The 21,725-nt window shown below is 42.4% G+C and overlaps 1 protein-coding gene across 1 annotated transcript in view; it reads left to right on the forward strand.

The window, feature by feature from the left end:
* Nucleotides 1–21,725, forward strand: part of Hsd17b4 (hydroxysteroid (17-beta) dehydrogenase 4) — a 90,605-nt gene that overhangs the window by 33,511 nt on the left and 35,369 nt on the right. The window contains 6 exon segments of the mRNA NM_024392.2: nucleotides 4,074–4,165; nucleotides 7,276–7,300; nucleotides 9,121–9,249; nucleotides 10,962–11,062; nucleotides 12,961–13,197; nucleotides 15,300–15,351. Coding sequence (NP_077368.2) covers nucleotides 4,074–4,165; nucleotides 7,276–7,300; nucleotides 9,121–9,249; nucleotides 10,962–11,062; nucleotides 12,961–13,197; nucleotides 15,300–15,351 — 636 coding nt within the window.

The raw sequence follows: 21,725 nt of genomic DNA on the forward strand, positions 1-21,725 counted from the left end.
ATCCTTGGGTACATGCAGAGGAATGGTATAGTTTGGTATAGTTTCCAATTTCCTGGGAATCTCCATATTGATTTCCATACTGGGCTGTACAAGTTTGGAATCTCAGTCATTTTGATTTGTACTTCCATGATGGCTAAGGATGTTGGATATCTCTTTAAGTGTTTTTCACACACACACACACACACACACATGCATATATTACACATATGTACACATACATATATACTACTATATTATACACACACATATATATTCTATGTTATATACACATACATATACACATACACAAATATACACATTTACATACATATATGGATTTATTAGAATGGTTTACAGTCAGTGATCCAGCTAGTTCAACAATGACTGTTTCCTCATGGAAAAGCCAAGGATTCAGAAGTTGCTTAACCCACAAGGCTGCATGTCTCAGCTGGTCTTCAATCTGTGTCATAGTTGTAAAGAAGTGGGTTCTCACGCCAAAGGAGTGCCTCACAGCAGGATAGATGAACTTGCCAGTGAGACTGAGGTCAAGCAGGCCAAAAGTGAAAGCGTTCTCCTTCCTTGTCCTTTATGTGGGCTGCCAGCAGAAGGTGTGGCCCAGATCCAGGGCAGATCTTTCTGCCTCTGATGTTCCAGATTTAGGGCGGATCTCCCTATCTCAAATGATCTACTCAAGAAAACCCAACTGCTTGGGTTTAGCTGATTCCAGAATAGTTAGGTTGACTACTGAGATTAACCATTACAAGTCTACCTCTTGTCAACTGGCCACAGTCACATCTCCATATGTCATACTTAATTTCCGGAGTATATATACATACATACACATACATATATATTGTTTGTTTTTCAAGACAGGGTTTCTCCATGTATCCCTAGCTGTCCTGGAACTCTCGAGTAGACCAGGCTGGCCTCAAACTGAGAGATCTGCCTGCCTCTACCTCCTTAGTGCTGGGATTAAGAGCATGTACCATCACCACCTGGCTATACTTAATTTCCAAATGAAAACAATAACAGAGTCATAATTTTGCCTAATAGGATACAACTCTCTAATGTACAACACACATTCATTATGAATTTTAGAATAGGTAGCAATGTCCTGTGACAAACAGTCTTTTAGTGTCTCATGCTTTAATATACCTACTGATGATATTTCACTTGATATTACATTACATGACAAAGAAATAGAGGAACACACTTATCTCTTGATGTATGTGCATATGCAAAAAACATATTCTTAACAAAATACGAAAGAGAGCGGGAAGGTAGGTCCAGGTTGGAGGGAGTAGGTTACTGGGGCATGTGCTTGAAGGGTGCATTTGCCTCTGCCACTTCCTGTCTTTCCTGTGCCTCCTAGCTGTGGTGAGTTGTACAGTTCTGCTCCACTATACGTCCCCAGCATGATGGACAGACACCTGGAAAACCCTGAGCTAGAGCAGTCTTTCTCTGACTAGGTCTCACACGTTTCCTGTTAATCCCTGGGTACCTGCTGTAGTTACTTCCAACACTGCATCACTCCTTTCCTTTACTCTGTTTCTGTTGTACAGGATACACATCTTTGAATTCTTCATAACTCTTACATGTTCTGCTCTGTTTTTTTTTCCCCTTTCTCTCCATTCTGCTTACTGAGACAGGTCTAGCTACAGTGTCTGCTGGCATGGAACTCGCTGTATGGGCCAGTCCGGCCTGGAACTCTCGATCCTACGGCCCCAGCCTCCTGAGTGCTTGTTTACAGGTGGCTTCCTTCCTGTCTTTGCCTTGCAGTTTCAGGAGTTTATGGCACCAGGTCCTCAACTATATCGATTCCTTACTTCCGTTAGAGTGATTTCGATTCCTAGCGTTTTCTTTCTTTGTTTTTCTCCACATATATTAATCATGTAAAACAATTGCTGCCATCACAGTTTCACACTTTACATACTGTACTTTGATTATGTTTACCCCATGGCCTCCTTTGTTAACCTCACGCTCTTGTTATGAACAGCCCCCTCCTTGCTTCATGGAGTTCTTCAGTCTGGATTCTCCATGTGTGAGAGAGAGCATGTGAGCGTCATTTCTTTGTCTGGCTTATTTTCTTTTGCTTCTACAGTTTGCACCTGTGCACCTGGTATCCGTCTGGTCTTATATATTGTTTCTCTTTTATTAGAGCCTGTAATGTACTACTTCGTTGTTCTAATCTCCCGGCTTGGTCTTCCCAGGTCTCTGCTGTGTTTGACCCTGGCTCCGGCTCTTTGTTAGCAGGACTTTGCATTTTTGCTGGATTCTGCTGCTTTGGCAGTAAAACAGGCCTGTTGGGCTTTGCCTGAGCATTTATTCTTATACCTTTGGTGCTGTGTTTATTCTTTGCTTTAGATGTGCGCAACCAGGTCTTCAGTTTCTTTTCAGCTTTTTGTGTTTTGTTGTGTTGTGTCTGTGTCTGTGGGTGTGGGTGTGCACACATGCGTTCTATGTCCTGTGAGGACCTGGGTTGAGTCTCCCTCTCTATCTTACCCATTGAGGCACTGACCCTCAGTCTAATCAAGAGCGTGTCAGTATGGCTAGTCTGCCAAGCTGAGCTGACTTGCTCTGGCATCTCCTGTCACTGCCTCCTGAGGCTAGAACAGGCAGGGTGCCACACCCAACTGGCATTTGTGTGGGTTTTGGGGATCTAAACCTCACATTTGAGCAACAATGTGAGCCGAGCATTTAGTCCCATGTTCGTTATGGCTGTCTGTAGGTAATGTGTTGCTCTTCTGACGACTCTTGGTTTGAAGTTTACGCTCCCTGCTGTCATGTCAACACTGCCGTCTGTCTAGCTTCTGCTTGCTCGGTGGGTTGACGCCCATCGTTTCCTCGTGTCTTTGCCAGTGAAGTGTATTTATTTCATAGAGACAACAAAGGAAGCATCTTGTTTTAAACCCAGTCCATGAAGCTGCGTATTTTAGTTGGAAAGTAAAGAGCATTTATGTTTTGGATTATTATTGAGAGAAGTTTTCTGATTTCTTTATCACTGTTTCTCTGTTTGCTTGGCTCTTGTTCATGTCTTCTCCACTTCTTGTTCTCACCCTCTGCGTCATCAGCAGGGGTTGCTGGTTTAGAGCCCTGGCACCATGGGCTCCTTCTTAGTCCTTAGTCCTCTGGTTTCTGCCATGCAGTTTCTTTCCTGTGCTCTCTTGGTGGAGAATTTCTTCCTTTTCTGTGCTTTGGATTCCTTTAACTGTCTTTTGTACCCTTGATGCTTGAGAAACAAAGTAACAGTTTTTCAGGAGAAAAATAGAGTTGCCTAGGCAAAGATTGGTGAGCAAAACTTCATATAACATTCATTTAAATTTATATCAAAATTTTCATGAGAGTATAATTGTATTTGGTTATATCAATTAAACTTTGCATATACACTATCCTTTAGGTACAACTGGAAGGTATTATAAACAAATAAGGTACTGTAGTATATAGTCATCTCTCATTTGCACTTGGAATATCCAAGTACCATAGGTAGGGAAAGTACTTTAAATAATCAGCTTAAAGATCGAGCCTTATACTCACATTGCAGTTTGCTGCCCAGCAGAGCCAGGTCTTTGCTTACCTTGAGTAGTTCTTTTCTGCACTAACACAGTGCTCACAGAGTGCAGTGGGAGAGCATTCTTAGTTTGTAATCTCCAGTACAGCAGAACGTTCCAGCCCAGCGATCTCTGCCATTATACTTGCCAAGGACGCTCCTAGTTTCCCAGGTTCTTATTAAACAGCGGGCAGAGAAAAATAACTTTGAGAACGAGTGCTACCTAAGACTGTCAAGTTTTATATTATTCACTCACCAGTCCTTCTCAGGCAGTGCTGGTAATTTTTTTTTTTTTCAGTGAGTATATGCTACCCATCATTAAAAGGCACACATGATGCCTGTAATTGCAGAAACTTGAGAATATGTTAGATTTTTCTTAGTTGGGATGAAAGTTCTAAACCCCTTTAAGTGTAGATTAGTTATATGTCATTTTGTTCACATTTGTTTTAAACGTCTTTGGTTACTTGTGTAAAATGTTCCACACAGTAGAATGACCCATGGAGCCCGTACGCACACTTGGTTACGTACTCTCTGGTCTTCGTTTCAGACCTCGTTGAAGCCCTGAAGCCAGAGTATGTGGCACCGCTGGTCCTTTGGCTTTGCCATGAGAGCTGTGAGGAAAATGGTGGCTTGTTTGAGGTAATTTGAAACCTTGTTGTTGTCCTAAAGCTTTGCTTTGCTAATTAAATTTAAACAGACTGCATCACTGTGTCCTAAATGCTTACATTTGGAAAGGTGTGTACGGTTGCATCACTTGACTTGTAAATGTTTTGTATATATTATTATGGAGCACGAGTTAAACCGGGGAAGGAGGCATACACTGTCATCCCAGCCCCTGCAGGGTGACAGGACAGAACAGGAGTTTGCTTCTTAGGCTTCAAAGCAGGACCATGTTTTAAACAAATGGAGATCCCTGTCCTTTTTTTTTTTTTTTTTTTTTTTGTAGAAAGTGACATCATTACAAACTTTTTTATTGGATATTTTTATTTACATTTCAAATGTTATTCCCTTTCCTGGTTTCCCCATCCGTAAGCCCCATCCCCTCCCCCTCCCCTTCTTCTATGAGGGTGTTTCCCTCCCCCAACCACTCACCCTTTCCGGCCTCCCCTCCCTCACATTCCCCTACACTGGGGAGAGGGGTGGGGGGGTGGTCCAGGCTTGGCAGGACCAAGGGCTTCTCCTACAGACTCTTTTTATTGCTCTCCACTTTTAACATTTTCCCCTAATTACAATGTGGCTGATTTGATGTGTTTAGTAAACTACAGAAAGTCTTACTGATTTAATAAGCTGAGTGATAAAGCAGATGTTTACAGTTAACTGGGCCAGGATTTGAATGTGTGTGTGTGTGTGTGTGTGTGTGTGTGTGTGTGTGTGTGTGTCCCGTACTTGCTGTCTTGCAGGGTGACTGTGTAAATTAACGCCACCGAGCTTTAGTTTTCTTGGTATCTTTGTGACAACTGCAGATCATTTAAAACATGGGAGCCTGATGTTTCCTTCTTGTAACTTTTAACTATAAATACAGTAGGTATTATGTTAGTGTTTGACAGATTAATAAATAAAACTTTTTTATTTTAAACTCAGCAGTGTTTCTGTTTCTCCTTGTTAGAAGCTTTCAGTGTCTATTGTAAAACAAAAGCTACATACAGTTTTCAACCATTTGTTGGAAGTTTTGGTACACTAGGGATTGAATTTAAGGCCTTGTGCCACCATCTCAGCTAATTTACATATTTTAGTGTATCCATTTGTGTTTGATCTTTTTCTTTTAGCCTAAAGTATTGTATATTAGACTCTACCCCATTTTTGAAATTCTGTCAATAACAAACCTATTGTATGTATACTATAACATTCAAAGTATTCCTCAGTAGCAAAAAAACCCCTCTCTCAGCTTGAAGTAATATATTATTAGCCAGTTTGATTTGAATTAAAAGCTAATGCATAAATAAAGGGAAAGAGTTCTCTCTATATATGAGCAAAGCTGTGTGCCTCTACTCAGGCCACTGAATGTGAATTATGGAAATCAGACTTAGAAAGAACTTTGCACCCTTAATTTTACAGAATAGAAAAAATGTAATAATATTGAGACACTTAGAGTTTGAAGTTTGGTCTAACCTCTTTTTACCCAGTTAGGAACCAAAATATTACTTATTTCTTTATAGTTATATTATTAACTGCACAAACAAATATATCATCTTTGTGGAAATCTTAAATACACAGGAATGTGGATAGGAGAACATACAACCACACATTACAATCCAGAGAACTCCTATTACTGTCTTTTTAAATGTCTCCTTGTAGCTTATTGTTAGATGTACGTTTCCATAGCTTCTTTCTTTAGATGGACATTTATATACATCCTCATCTCTACCTCCATACAGCTAAGGTCATGCATGCATATAAAGTCTTATGTTCTGTTTTCTTTTATTATCTGTGGACTTTTTTGTTTTTTAATTCAATGTATGAGTGTTCTGCTGCATACACATCCACAGGCCAGAAGAGGGCATCAGATTCCCTTATAGATGGTTGTGAAAATTGAACTCAGAACTTCTGGAAGAGCAGCCATAAGTATGCTGTGCAAAGTTCTGACGGATTTCTGGAGTTGCTGGTGGTTGCACATTAGTCCAGGGGGTGCAGTTGTTTTGGCCCTTGAGAAGAGTTTATAGTTTGTTACTTCACCCATGTGGTTCAAGGTGACGCTGTTAGCAGATTGTTGAAGGAACATCTTGGTCAGGTGATGTGGTCCAAGGTTGGAGATGCTGACCTTTGATCACCTTCCAGAGAACTAATGGGAAACCAGAGGAAAGGCTTGGAAAGATTTTACTGAGATGGAAGTCAGGAAATTAAATACACTTTGCTAGGATAGCAAGTCAGATCAGTTGGAACAAAGGACCAGCTGCTGTGAGAAAGGCCACTCATGGTGTTTGCTGAGGTGGGCAGGGAAACTGTTCTACTCACAATGAGCCTTGGGCAGGAAGAATGCACTGTCTCTTCCAGCTAGCAAAGGAAGAAATAACCGCATTGTATTATGTTGGCTTTGACTTTGTGGTCCCTAATATAGAATGCATGTCTTACTTCGGAGGAAACAGCTAGCCATACTTGCTGCTTAGGTGAGTCAGAGGGTAGGGGAGCCTGTGCTGGTTGGTTTTCACACAGACAGTGACAAGTTCGAGGATTGCTCATCGAAAGGCCAGTGTTAGAAAGTTTTCAGTTGCCTCTCTCCCCAGTCCCCCTTTACCCTTGTTTGTGGACACAACCCCAGCATATTTACCTACCCTAGTTGGATATTTTACAAAGGTATGAGCACAGTAAAGGCATATGCTGACGAGAAGTCATAGTGTTGGCCTAGTGCCACTAGAGTGTCGGCTGTGGTAAGTTTCTTTTGTTATGCATGTGAAATTCCAATAAGGTCTGGCCAGTAGTGTGTAAAAAGGATGAGTCTTTTTAATCAGGTACTATCCTCTTTAAGTTTTGCTTGAGTGATTTCTACAATATCATAGAAATAAAACACACTATCTTTTCCTGTGAACACGAGAATGTGGTTCTTTGCCTTGTTTCAGCCTCATCCCCATGGCTTTGCCTGCTGCAGACCCCTGCTTTCATGCCACCAGCATCGGAAAGGCGTGGAGCTGGGGGTGTGCGTGGAGCTCTAATGCCTCATTTGTGTCAGCTAGTGTCCTAGTACTCCTCATAACTAAGACGTTCTTTTAATGATTTACCTTAGATGATCTGTTTTTTTTCCTTCCCTTTGTTAGGTTGGAGCAGGATGGATTGGAAAATGTAAGTCCCTGTTGGGTTTCGTATTGTATTGGACTTTTTCATTTTATAGCCTGTCTAGCCATAAGAGATGGATAAGGGTCTTGTCAAATGCCTAATCACTAGTGTATACTTATGCAGACTTGAATACTTGGTCCAACAAAAGGTACTACAGCATGGGAATTACTCTGCGGGTTTCTTGGACTTTTAAGGACCTGTGCCATCCCTATAGTTTGCACTTGGTTTATCTTCCTCTCTTCAGATACTGTGTTTTCTGTTTCGTTGACATCCTCCATTGGCTCTGGCTTCCCACGTGCTTCTTCCTCTTCCTCAGAACAGTGAGAGAGAACTGCCTGAAAGATGGGAGGAGCTTGTTCAAGATGGACAAGCAGCTTCTCCAATTCTCTCATGTAGTTCTCTTTTTAGACTGTAAGATTCAGGAGAGAGGGAGAGAGGGGGAGAGGGAGAGAGGGAGAGGGAGAGGGAGACACACACACACACACACACACACACACACACACACACACACACACACAGAGAGAGAGAGAGAGAGAGAGAGAGAGAGAGAGAGAGAGAGAGAGATACAGAGAGAGAGAGATACAGAGAGACAGAGCCAGAGCCAGAACAGGGCTGCAGCTGAGCTGTGGGAATTGTTTCCCTCCAAAAGTGAATTCCTTTGGCTTCACTCCTTTGATGTTTCCTCTTTTAAACCTTCTGAACACCAAGTGTGTTAGTTGCTTTACAACATTAAAGAATGAAAAATTCAGGATCTCAGCTTGTTTTTAGCTCTCTGCTGGTATCACAATTAATCATAGAATTAATTGAATTGTTTAGAAGACCGATATCACTGGAGGACATTGGTACACACATTGTAAATATATATACGATATATGCATCAATGACTCCAGTCTAGTTAAATACAAAGCGACTTATATTTCTCAGTTTGAGTGTCTAATGATGCCCATTTAAAATATCAAGATAAGTGTTGCAGTAACAGCTACACATGGACACTTTTACAGTAGGAAAAATCTAGAAACTGGAATCTTTTTCATTTCTTTAAGATGTCTTAAACTACTGTTCTGCCATCATGCTTAAATGTTATTACTAGTTAGTTATTCCTATAGAATGCTTAAAAAAGAAAACAGGGTTAAATCTCTAAGAGAACTCAAGAGCAGCAGTACTTCCTGTGACCCTGTGTGGTTCTGGTGGGGCTGTGGGGATGGAGGGCGAGCCGCGAATGGTGGCCATGTAGTACAGGGTTTGTTGCAGAGGTTTGTAATCCCTGCTCGCCTTGCCGCCTTGCCGTTGCTTGCAGAGGTCTCAGCAGCAGAGCTTTGTCCTGCCAGTCTCCATCTATAAACAAGGAGGGGGAGCACCCCTGCTCCAGTCTCCATCTATAAACAAGGAGGGGGAGCACCCCTGCTGATTGGTCTGTGGTTGGTGAGACTTTTGGCCACATTGCCTTCAGTAAGAGACTCTGCTGTTAGTTCCCGGCAGAGTTAGAGAAATTTTCTCTTCAGTTTCACGTATATTTGTTTAAGTTCATATTAAAATCTGATTTAATTCTGTGGTATTTAACTTGGTGCAGCTTGCTTAACCTAGGGAGTGGTGGGGTCACAACAGCATCTTTGTCCGTTTGTGTTTTTGTGCTGTGCTCCTGTTGATTTCTCTCTGCCTTCACCTGGGATCTTTCTCTATAAGCTGACATTTCTGCTAATGGGTACTTTAGAGAAAAATGGATTCCTTTCCCTATGACTTCCCCTTATCTGAAGACAGGCTCTTAAGCATCTCATGTTCTGTCTTTAAGGTATGTGTTGAATCTCATGTTTTCTTTCCATAACTAGTGCGCTGGGAGAGGACCCTGGGAGCCATTGTCAGGAAGCGGAATCAGCCCATGACTCCCGAGGCAGTGAGGGACAACTGGGTGAAGATCTGTGACTTCAGCAATGCCAGCAAGCCGAAGAGCATTCAAGGTAGAGTCCCAAGCCGTTGATCCCAGTCAGGGAGCAGAGGTGACAAGCTGTCTTCCTCACGTGGGGTTTCCTCTGTTCACACTGTGGTGACGCCTACACATGGTGTTGGGAACAGTTTCTGTTGTAGTAATTATTCTTAGTCAGGGGTTTCTATCCCACCTGTGATTATTCAGTTCCCCGATAAAAGACGCACAACTTTGATATTTACAATAAGTCTTCAGATATCTACCCTCTAAGCTTACTATAACCTGTCGTGTTTGATCTGGGCAGCTCTGAACTCCAGTTGGTCAGCTCTCATGGCCATATTTTCAAGACTCATCTACTCCATGGCGTCTTCTCCCTCTGCCTTCTCTCCTTTCTCTTCGTGGTCCTCCTCAGACCCTAAAGTCCTGGAGGCGAAACCCCACCTACCTCTCTTCTGCCCATCTCTAGGCTGTCAGCATCTTTACTCAAACAATAGTTTTAAATCAAGAAGCAGGGTTACACAGTATTACTTTTTATAGGAGAGAGGATTCTCTCATCCCTGAGGGCAACCAGGGCCCGTGTTTAGCATCACAATGCATAGCAACAGACCAAACCTCTACAGCTAGCATTCTTCAGACCAAGGACAGAGTTGTTCCTCAGCCAGTTTGTTCAGTTTCTCAATCCCATGTGTTTGGTCGGTGTGTGGTGGATGGATGGCTGTGGGGTGTGTACGTGCACCATCTCCCTGAAAGCTGGCTGGTTGTAGAATCTTACATTTTCTAGCCATATGCTCTTTTATTGTTACATTTACTTTTAATTGTGTGTGTGTGTGTGTGTGTGTGTGTGTGTGTGTGTGTGTGTTTATGTGTGGGTATGTACATGTGAGTGCCAGAGCCTGTGGAGTTCAGAAGAGGACATCAGGTTTCATGGTGCTGGAGTTATAGGTTGTGAACACTCCAGGGTGGGTGCTGGGGACTGAACTCAGGCCCTTTGTAAGAGCAGTGTGCACTCTTCACCTCGGAGCTGTCTCTCCAGTCCCTACCCACATGCCCTAAAAGTGCCTCCTTCTCTGGTGTAGTTAAAGATGTGCATTGATTCAGCACGTTGTTTTTGCTGTTCTCTCTTCCGTCTTCTTTTGTCACCTCCTCATTATTTTAGGACTTCTGTAGAAAAATTCAGACCCCAAATGTTCAGCAAGATATTCCCAGAAATTCTGGGCTGTGTTGCATTTCTGCTAGCTGAACTCCTACCATGTGAACACAAGGTGGTAACTGCTTCTTACTGCTCGTTTCAGATGTACAGCTTATTAATTGAATGTTAACTTCTTCTGATGCAGAGATTCTCTTATGTGTATTTGTTTTTGTGATGCTGAGGACTCAGGAGCATAGCATGCTGGGAAAGCTCTGTACCACCCAGTACAGTCCAGGTCCTGTGGACTTTTAAAATCCAGTATCTTCACTCTCTGGAAATGTTGTATACGTATATGATGTATTGTGAGCATAGTCACTGCACTCCTTCCTCTAACTGCTCCCAGGTCCACCTTCTCTTTCCCTTCCTCAGTCTCAACTTCATGTCTCTTGTTTGTCTTTAAATAACCCTCGTAGGTTAATCAGCAGGGCTGTGAGGCTGCCCACTGGAGGGGGAGGGTTGGGTCAGAAGTGTGTTGTAGCCTTTCTCTAGCTTATTGCAGTTCTCCTAACTCAGGTTTTATAGTAAAACTCTGTCTTTTCTCCTCTTCTTAATTGTAGAGTCCACAGGTGGTATAATCGAAGTTTTACATAAAATAGATTCAGAAGGAATCTCACAAAATCACACCGGTCACGTGGCATCTGCAGACGCATCAGGATTTGTAAGTAGAAGTGCCTGAGGCTCAGCTTTCCCGTTGCCTTCCTTTTGGAGGCAGTCACTCTAGTTCTTCATGGAGAAGATGAGTGGTGTGTGTTCAGTCTGTCATGCTTGTCTTTGCCATAGGCTCAGTTGACATACACGGAAGTCATGGTGCTCACGTGGGCATGTAGCTCCCAAGTCAGCCCGCAGCTGTCCAGATGACTGTTCATCTCTTCAGCCTTTCCTCTGAGGTTTCTTTGGACAGGAGCATGTGTTTTGCTTTGTTGGAGGACTGTCGTAGTGTGTGAGTGCGGGAGCAGAAGGCACCAGCTCAGCTCAGCTCCTTCTCTTGGCGCTGGTGATAGGCACAGAAGCTGAAAGCTTTTCTCTGTTTTTAAGGGTATAGTTTTGCATGTGAGTTATGAGAGTCTTTTTTTGGGGTTACGATGAATCAAGGTAGTTACTAGGTTGATGTGTTGGCTAGCCCACACCCTCCTTGCTATTTGAAAAGTAACCCAGGGAGATACTGGGTGGGAGAGGGAGAAGAAAGCTGTTTCTTCTGCTGCTGAGCAGGACCTGATGAAGTGTCTGGTGCTTCTGGGTGCTGCCTGTCAGTTATGGCAGTCCGTGCCACTCTGAGGTGGCTGGTGTTTCTGTGTGCTGTCTGTCAGTCTGCCTCCACCTGCAGCCCCCATTTCGCTCGTTCACCTTCTCTATGTCTTCATGGTTCACTTTAAATGCTTTTGAAATAGATTTGAACTTTTTGGCAAACTTTGGTGGGGGGATGGCACCGATGGCTGGTGGGCAGTCTGTGCTATAGGTCGTGCTCCCCTTCCTTCTGCCAACCACAAAGCATGGCCTCTATGCTAAGCTGCCTGAGTCAAGAACATTTAGCAATCTAAACAATTCCAACACCTTTTAGCAAAATTATTCTTAACCTATTAATTAAAAAAAAACAAATGGGTGATTTATTGTGAACTGTATAGATAGGATGTAGATAGACTCAACACATAGAAGCTGGACACTGAAGTATAACTTTCTTTTTTATTGTTTTTCTTCAGTTTGACAAGTGTCTTCTTTGCCACCAGTAACCTTCCTTCAGTAATGGTTTGTCCAAGTTTTTGGTAAAGGTGTTTATTTTAGTGGTTCTTTTCCTTTATTCCTTTTTGCCCACCAGCTCTTTTGAGGGAAATCATTGATAAACCGTCTTAGAAAATGCTGGTGTGGTGGCCAGTCTGATGCTCGCCACTGCATGAGCAGCGTAACAGGAGGGCTCTCGCTCTGTGACACGTGTCAGTGTCACCTCAGGACACGCTGATCTATGTCTATCTTTGTTTTAATAATATACATACATACACGTATCTTTATTCTATAATATCTAAGTATGCATTTATGTGTATGTTTCTCTCTCTTTAGCCTACAGTACTTTGCATATATATTATGGTTTCCGGTTTAGTGTTTTTATGGGATTCTTGAGTATGTGAACAAGTGGTTCTCAGTGTCTATATCTGTTTCTTGGGACTATTCCTTTTGTCTGTTTGTACTGTTCTATTCTGATCTATCAGTTTGTTTTATTTTTATTAAATTATATATGTATGGCATATATATAAAATGATATATATTACATACATACTTTGTTATTCCTTAGAAACCTCTTTGTTTTCTAATGAGAGACAAGAAGGGTGTGGAGCCAGATGGGAGGGAGGTAGGGAGGACCTGGGACAGGAAACTGTAATCAAACCAAGTGTAGTTAGTAGACAAGTAAGAAATACTTTGTCACCCCTCCCTGGTGTTTTGTGACCCAGGAAGCTGTGCTGTTAGAAGTCTGGTTTTAGACCTGAGACTATTGTAAGTTTGTGATTGCGACCTGAAGGGGATGCTGCTGTGCAGAGTGATAGAGCCTTCCTGCTTCTCTCACAGGCTGACGTCGTTGGCCACAAACTTCCTTCATTTTCTTCTTCATATACGGAACTGCAGTGCATTATGTATGCCCTCGGAGTAGGAGCTTCAGTCAAAAATCCAAAGGACTTGAAGTTTGTTTATGAAGGGAGTGCTGACTTCTCCTGTTTGCCTACATTTGGAGTCATTGTCGCTCAGAAGTCCTTGATGAGTGGAGGCTTAGCAGAGGTTCCTGGGCTGTCAATCAACTTTGCAAAGGTACACCTACCAAGAATATTGGTTTTTTCCTCTTTATTTAAATGTTGTTGATAAATGTCTCATCCTACATTATTATGCACAAGTACATATACATATATACATACAATTTCTACATAATATGAATATACATTGACTGTGATGGTTAGCTTAGAAATAATGATTTAGTATGTTTTTTGATTTTTCTTTTCATGAATCAAAGGGGGGGTGTGTGTGTTGGTTTCAAATTCCACAAAGAATATACTCACCTATAGTCCTGCAATCTTGGAGTAATGTTGTTAATCCTCTCTCTGCCATTTACTTGTTACTGTAATTGTAAGTAAGTAGGTTTGGGCTCCTGCACACAGGAAGACTGAGTCAGAGCGTGAATATGTTTTGTTTACATCATTCCTCAGTTTAAAGGGCTACAAACGGCCCGGGCCCATCAGGAGATCAGCTGTCCCACCCCTAGTCATGGAGCTATTGGCAACTGTTAGCTGCTGGAGAAGGAGAGGAAGTTTTCTCTTGAGTGTAGCCTGGTAAATTAACCAGGCTTCAGTTGAAGACTACACATCCAAGTATGCGGACAGCATAAACCGTTCTTGTTGGGCTTAAAATAAAAAGACATGGGGTTGGCTGGGTAGGGAGCGAGAGGAGAATATGGAGGGGTTGGCGAGGAGGAATGGACATGATCAAAACTCATTGTATGAAACACTTAAAAACTAAAGAAGGAGAAGAAATCTTATGGGGCAGAAAAGAGTATAAGCGGAATCCTTGTAATTCCATAGGGCTTCCTTCTCATAGCAGCCACAAACAGATGACTGACCAGAGCTATGGGCAGATTTCTGTCTAGTTGAACTGATCTGCCCACTGCCAGTGCCTTTCCTATTGCAGTAGATGGGGACTCACTTTCTTAGATTATTTGATATCATTGGAAGAAGGGCCAGAAACCTGGGCTGGATTTTCCTAATCTCTCCCATGCTATGTGCTCTATAAGATGTTCACATTCTGTGACCAGGAGTCTCAGGATTCTTTGCTGTGAAGAGACACCACAGCGACTCTTATATAAAGTAGCTTTGTAAACTCTTACAAACTGGCTCACAGGTTCAGAGGTTTAGTCCACTGTCGTGGCAGGAAGCATGGCAGCATGCAGGCAGACATAGTGCTGGAGGAGCTGAGAGTTCTGCATTTTGATCGTAAGGCAGCAGGGAGAGACTATGCCACACTGGGCAGAGCTTGAGCATACAAGGCCTCACAGCCTGTCCCCACAGTGACAACATCTCCTCCAACAAAGCCACTCCTCCAGCAGTGTGTGCCATTTCCTGTGGGCTACACATTCAGACACATGAAGTACACGGGCATTCCTGTCACCCCGCCACAGGAAGTGACTGCCATCTGGAGACCTGTTTCTCAGTTGCCCTGGCTTAGGATGTCAAGGCAGCTGGTACCATGTGGAAGGCTCTCCTTCATTTGGCTCCCATCACCCTTGTTCCCCTCTTTCCTTCCTTCTGGGTCTGCAGGGAGACTGAGAGCTGCCCTACTGTAGTAGGGTGGTGGGCTTGGACTGGTTATGCCCAGGTTTGCCTGCGTGTGCTGGTCTGCCACACTGAACTGAGGTCGCTTTTTCCTTACAGTGGGCACGGTTTCTATGCTTTGAGACGTGCATGAAGGGAATGCTGACATTAATGTTTATGGATTGTGAAATTAATGGATATGTCACAGGCATACCCATCACTTTGGTTGTGTTTGTAGAGTTTATCTTTGTTTTAGTTGAGTCACCTCTACTCGGTTTGTGTGTCTTGAGGTTAGCAGCCCAGGCCCCTTGGCTCATTTGTACTGAGCAGACAGACAGACTGCTCAGTATGTTCTCGGCCTTACTATAAGCACGTGCAACAGAGCCTGACTGAGAGATCCGGGAAGGATCCCTGGATCTTCTTTCCTCCAAACGATCTGTTTGTCTTTATGCCGGTGTGCTAATTATGTCTATATTGCATGAGTAAGCAAAACCTCTACTGATAGATCACACAGGAAGTGTGGAGAGGAAAATGTCATCTGTGCCGAGCAGTACCCACGTAGAAACTGGTACAAGAAAGTTTGCTAATGAAATTACATCTGTTATAACATAGGTTCTTCATGGGGAGCAGTACTTGGAGTTGTATAAGCCACTTCCCCGATCAGGTGAGTTTGTGTGAATTGCCTAATACTGTGCTTTACTTTTCTGGTTAACCTTTCAAACCAGCTCACTGTGTTAAACTGATATAGACAACCCAACACGAGTGTTCTAGTGTTCTAGAAGCTTCCACCTGCAGCTGTCCAGTAGATGATGTTAACTAGTAACTGTTAGATCTATTGTTCTTCTATCAACAGTGAAACTTTTGGTTTAATACTATCAGTTTATCTGTACTAACATATGTGCCATTCTGATTATATATCGGATGTGGTTCCTGTGACTGTTCTTGATTTGCATAAAGCAAACAATGCTGAAAGATAAATTTGTCACTTTTTCCCCTATTCACTTTGAAGAAAGAAAACAAACCTACCTAAGATTTTTTCTTTCTCAGGAATAATTTGTTAACCAAAGTTTATCCTATCTTTTTTCTCTCTCTGCATCTATCCATCCATCCATCCATCCATCCATCCATCCATCCATCCATCCATTTATACTTTTTGAGATAATATCTCTTGTAGCCCAGGGTGGCCTTGAACTTTTTCCCTAGTGCGGATGATCTTGAATTTCTGACCCTCCTCTTCCTCCTCCTCCTTTCTAATAAGTGGGATTAAGGCTTGAGCACTGGGGATGGAGCCAGGGGGCTTTCCATGGTGTGCAGCACCCTGCCGACTGAACTCTATCCCTAGCTTCATGTGTTTCTTTTAAAATATGAATTTAATTCCCCCTTTCATTACTCCAGTCCAGCATAAGCTACCTGCCTTTTGTACCCCACTCTCAAGTTGGTAGCCTTTTTTCTTTGCTTATTGTTCTGTATACACACATGCACGCGCACACACACACACTCTCATACACACACACACACACCACACACACACACACACCTCACTGAGTTAGGTTTTTTGTTTGTTTGTATATGGTTTCAGGGCTGACCACTCTTATTGGACAACCAATAAGGGGACTCATTCTCTGGAGAGGATAATCCTCCTCCTTCACAGTCAGTAGTTGCTTATAGTTCGTTGTCTTGGTGGTGGGACTCTGAACTTCCCCGTTTTCTGGTTAACATGTCCGTTGACAGTGCTGTTGCGCTGTCCTTCGCATTCATCCTCTGGAGGAGAGACAGTTTCTTAGGCGACTTCCTGAAATCTGTCTCTTTCATCTTCCTTTTCCCCCTTCATGTGTCCCCTGAGCCACAGGTGCCGGAGCTGGGATCTTTTGATGTAGATGTATTTGTTGGGGCTGGGATCCCCACCATTCACTGATTTGTTCATTGTTCCAGTTGTGGTTTTCTGTAATGATCTCCCTTCACTGTGAAGACAGGCTTCTTTGGTGAAGGATTAAAGCTATGCTTGCCTGTCGCTATAAGGAACAGACTTAGAACACAGGAAGACATTATGCTGCTCTAGCGAATGGCAGCAGTAATTCTCTAATGCCCATGTCCTCACTGGCTCCTGGCAGCTGCTTAGCTTTCCAGTACCAGGCATGGTTTCCCTCATGTTGCGTGCTCCTTAGTCTAATTAGGCAGCTGTTGGTTGCCTCTCAGCCTGTGAGTGCCCTCATTACACCTTGAAGCATGTCTTGCCGTGCTGCCTGTTGCCATGGTTTATAGGTGTTGCGTCTGGGTAGAACTGTGTAATTGCTTCCCTAGTTTGCATAGTCACAGAAGCTAGGATACAGAATTTCAGGTTAGATTGATGTAAAGTCATCCGAATCCTGGGTCCTAAGTGTGGTGCTTTTAGTGATAGGGGTCCACCTTTAGCCCCCGAGGGTAACCAAGGACTTCATCTGCAATCCATATTGATTTGGGAGCCTCTTAAACTACCCTGACCAACCATTCAAAAGGAGGTTTCTCATGCCTGGTACTGGGGTTTTTGCTAGTTTATGGTTCTTATGGGAAGCACTGTCAGCCTGAGTAACTTCCTTAAAATAGAGTGTGTGAATGTATCTCTTCATATAAGATGGTTAAAGGCAAAGGAGGATTTGGTATCTTGTCACATAATGTAATGTAGAGATCAGCAAGTAGCTAGGCTCCTACCTTAGTTTTTTCTTTTTTCTTTTAATTTTTTATTAGATATATTTCTTTACTTACATTTCAAACGTTATTCCCCTTCCCAGTTTCCTGTCCATAAGCCCTCATTCCCTCCTCTTCCCCTGCCCATCCCCCATATGAGTATTCCCCCATCCATCCCCCTTATTGCCTCCCCATTTTCCCCTGCACTGGAGGTCCAACCTTTGCAGGACCAAGGGCTTCCCTTTCCACTGGTGCCCCAACAAGGCTATTCTCTGCTACATATGCAATTGGAGCCCTGGGTCAGTCCATGTATAGTCTTTCAGTAGTGGTTTAGTCCCTGGAAGCTCTGGTTGGTTGGCATTTTTGTTTTTATGGGGTTGCAAGCTCCTTCACCTCTTTTAATACTTCCGCTAATTCCCCATACTCAGTTTGGTGGTTTGCTGTTAGCATTGACCTCTGTATTGGGCATGCTCTGGATGTGTCTCTCAGGAGAGATCTATATCCGGTCCCTTTCAACATGCATTTTTTAGCTTCATCAAACTATCTAGTTTTGGTGGCTGTATATATATGGGCCACATGTGGGTCAGGATCTGAATGGTCATTCCTTGAGTCACTGCTCTAAACTTTGCTTCCATATCCCCTCCTATGGATATTTTTTACCCCCTTTTAAGAAGGAGTGGAAGCTTCTGTGTTTTCATCCTTCTTCTTGAGCTTCCTGTGGTCTGTGGATTGCATCTTCAGTAATTCAAGCTTTTGGGCTAATATCCACTTATCAATGAGTGCATACCAAGTGTGTTTTTCTGTGATTGTATAACCTCACTCAGGATGATATTTTCCAGTCCCATCCATTTGTCTATGAATTTCATGAAGTCATTGTTTTTGATAGCTGAGTAATATTCCATTGTGTAAATGTACCACATTTTCTGTATCCATTCCTCTGTTGAAGGGCATCTGGGTTCTTTCCAGCTTCTGGCTATTATAAATAAGGCTGCTATGAACATAGTGGAGCATGTGTCTTTGTTATATGTTGGAGCATCTTTTGGGTATATGTCCAAGAGAGGTATAGCTGGGTCCTCAGGTAGTGAAATGTCCACTTTTCTGAGGAACCTTCAGACTGATTTCCAGAATGGTTGTACCAGCTTGCAATCCCACCAGCAATGGAGGAGTGTTCCTCTTTTCTCCACATCCTCGACAGCATCTGTCGTTACCTGGGTTTTTTATCTTAGCCATTCTGACTGGTCTGATTTGCATTTCCCTGATGACTAAGGATGTTGAACATTTTTTTAGGTGCTTTTGGCTATTTGATAATCCTCAGCTGAGAATGTTTTGTTTAGCTCTGTACCCCATTTCTTAATAGGATTATTTGGCTCTCTGGAGTCTAACTTCTTGAGTTCTTCGTATATTTTGGATATTAGCCCTCTATCTGTTGTAGGATTGGTAAAGATCTTTTCCCAATCTGTTGGTTGCTGTTTTGTCCTAATGACAGTGTCTTTTGCTTTACAAAAGCTTTGCAGTTTTATGAGGTCCCATTTGTTGATTCTTGATCTTAGAGCATAAGCCATTGGTGTTTTGTTCAGGAAATTTCCCCAGTGCCCTTGTGTTTGAGACTCTTCCCCACTTTTTCTTCTATTAGTTTGAGTGTATCTGGTTTGATGTGGAGGTCCTTGATCCACTTGGACTTAAGCTTTGTACATGGTGATAGGAATGGATTGATCTGCATTCTTCTACATGCTGACCTCCAGTTCAACCAGCACCATTTGCTGAAAATGCTATCTTTCTTCCATTGGATGGTTTTAGCTCCTTTGTCAAGTGACTCTAGGTGTGTGGGTTCATTTCTGGGTCTTCAATTCTGTTCCACTGATCTATCTGCCTGTCTCTGTACCAATACCATACAGTTTTTATGACTATTGCTCTGTAATACTGCTTGAAATCAGGGATGGTGATTCCCCCAGAAGTTCTTTTATTGTTGAGTATAATTTTCGCTATCCTGGGTTTTTTGTTATTTCAAATGAATTTGCAAATTGCTCTTTCTATCTCTATAAAGAACTGAGTAGGAATTTTGATGGGGATTACATTGAATCTGTAGAATGCTTTTGGCAAAATGGCCATCTTTACTATATTAATCCTGCCAATCCATGAGCATGGGAGATCTTTCCATCTTCTGAGATCTTTCTCAATTTCTTTCTTCAGAGACTTGAAATTCTTGTCATACAGATCTTTCACTTGCTTGGTTAAAGTCACACCAAGATATTTTATATTATTTGGGACTATTGTGAAGGATGTCATTTTCTTAATTTCTTTCTCAGCCTGTTTATTCTTTGAGTAGAGGAAGGCTACTGATTTGTTTAAGTTAATTTTATACCTCGACACGTTGCTGAAGTTGTTTGTCAGGTTAAGTAGTTCTCTGGTGGAACTTTTGGGGTCGCTTAAGTACACTATCATATCATCTGCAAATAGTGATATTTTGATTTCTTCCCTTCCAATTTGTATCCCTTTGACCTCCTTTCGCTGTCTGATTGCTCTGGCTAGGACTTGGAGTACTATATTGAATAAGTAGGGAGAGAGTGGGCAGCCTTGTCTAGTCCCTGATTTTAGTGGGATTGCTTCAAATTTCTCTCCATTTAGTTTGATGTTAGCTACTGGTTTGCTGTATATTGCTTTTACTATGTTTAGATATGGGCCTTGTATTCCTGATCTTTCCAGGACTTTTATCATGAAGGGGTGTTGAATTTTGTCAAATGCTTTCTCAGTATCTAATGAAATGACCATGTGGTTCTTACCTTTGAGTTTGTTTATATAGTGGATCACATTGATGGATTTTCGTTTATTAAACCATTCCTGCATCCCCGGGATGAAGCCTACTTGATCACGGTGGATGAATGTTTTGATGTGCTCTTGAATTTGGTTTGCAAGAATTTTATTGAGTATTTTTGCATCGGTATTCATACAGGAAATTGGTGTGAAGTTCTCTTTCTTTGTTGTGTCTTTGTGTGGTTTCAATATAAGAGTAATTGTGGCTTCATAGAAGGAATTTGGTAGTGCTCTGTCTGTTTCAATTTTGTGGAATAGTTTGGATAGTATTGGTATGAGGTCTTCTATGAAGGTCCGATAGAATTCTGCACTGAACCCATCTGGACCTGGGCTCTTTTAGGTTGGGAGACTTTTTTTTTTGTTTCTTTTTTTCGGAGCTGGGGACCGAACCCAGGGCCTTGCGCTTCCTAGGCAAGCGCTCTACCACTGAGCTAAATCCCCAACCCCTGGTTGGGAGACTTTTAATAATTCTTCTATTTCTTTAGGAGTTATGGGGTTGTTTAGATGGTTTATTTGTTCCTGGTTTAACTTTGGTACCTAGTATCTGTCTAGAAAATTGTCCATTTCCTCCAGATTTTCCAGTTTTGTTGAATATAGGCTTTTGTAGTAGGATCTGATGATTTTTTGAGTTTCTTCAGATTCTGTAGTTATGTCTCCCTTTTCATTTCTGATTTTGTTAATTTGGACACACTCTCTGTGTCCTCCCGTTAGTCTGGCTAAGGGTTTATCTATCTTGTTGATTTTCTCAAAGAACCAGCTCCTGGTTTTGTTGATTCTTTGTATAGTCCTTTTTGTTTCTATTTGGTTGATTCAGCTCTGAATTTGATTATTTCCTGCCTTCTACTCCTCTTGGGTTTATTTATTTGTTTTTGTTCTAGAGCTATTAGGTGTGCTGTCAAGCTGCTGACGTATGCTCTCTCCTGTTTCTTTTTGCAGGGACTCAGAGCTATGAGTTTTCTTCTTCTTCTTCTTTTTTTTTAATAAGTTTATTTTTCTTGGATATTTTGTGTATTTACATTTCTTTTTTATTTTTTTATTATTTTTTTTTTTATTAACTTGAGTATTTCTTATATACATTTCGAGTGTTATTCCCTTTCCCGGTATCCGGGCAAACATCCCCCTCCCCCCTCCCCTTCCTTATGGGTGTTCCCCTCCCAACCCTCCCCCCATTGCCGCCCTCCCCCCACCAGTCTAGTTCACTGGGGGTTCAGTCTTAGCAGGACCCAGGGCTTCCCCTTCCACTGGTGCTCTTACTAGGATATTCATTGCTACCTATGAGGTCAGAGTCCAGGGTCAGTCCATGTATAGTCTTTAGGTAGTGGCTTAGTCCCTGGAAGCTCTGGTTGCTTGGCATTGTTGTACATATGGGGTCTCGAGCCCCTTCAAGCTCTTCCAGTTCTTTCTCTGATTCCTTCAACTGGGGTCCTATTCTCAGTTCAGTGGTTTGCTGCTGGCATTCGCCTCTGTATTTGCTGTATTCTGGCTGTGTCTCTCAGGAGCGATCTACATCCGGCTCCTGTCGGTCTGCCCTTCTTTGCTTCATCCACCTTGTCTAATTGGGTG

This window comes from Rattus norvegicus, chromosome 18 (assembly GCF_021556685.1).
Source record: "Rattus norvegicus strain SHRSP/BbbUtx chromosome 18, alternate assembly SHRSP_T2T, whole genome shotgun sequence".
In the NCBI taxonomy this organism is placed as follows: Eukaryota; Metazoa; Chordata; class Mammalia; order Rodentia; family Muridae; genus Rattus; species Rattus norvegicus.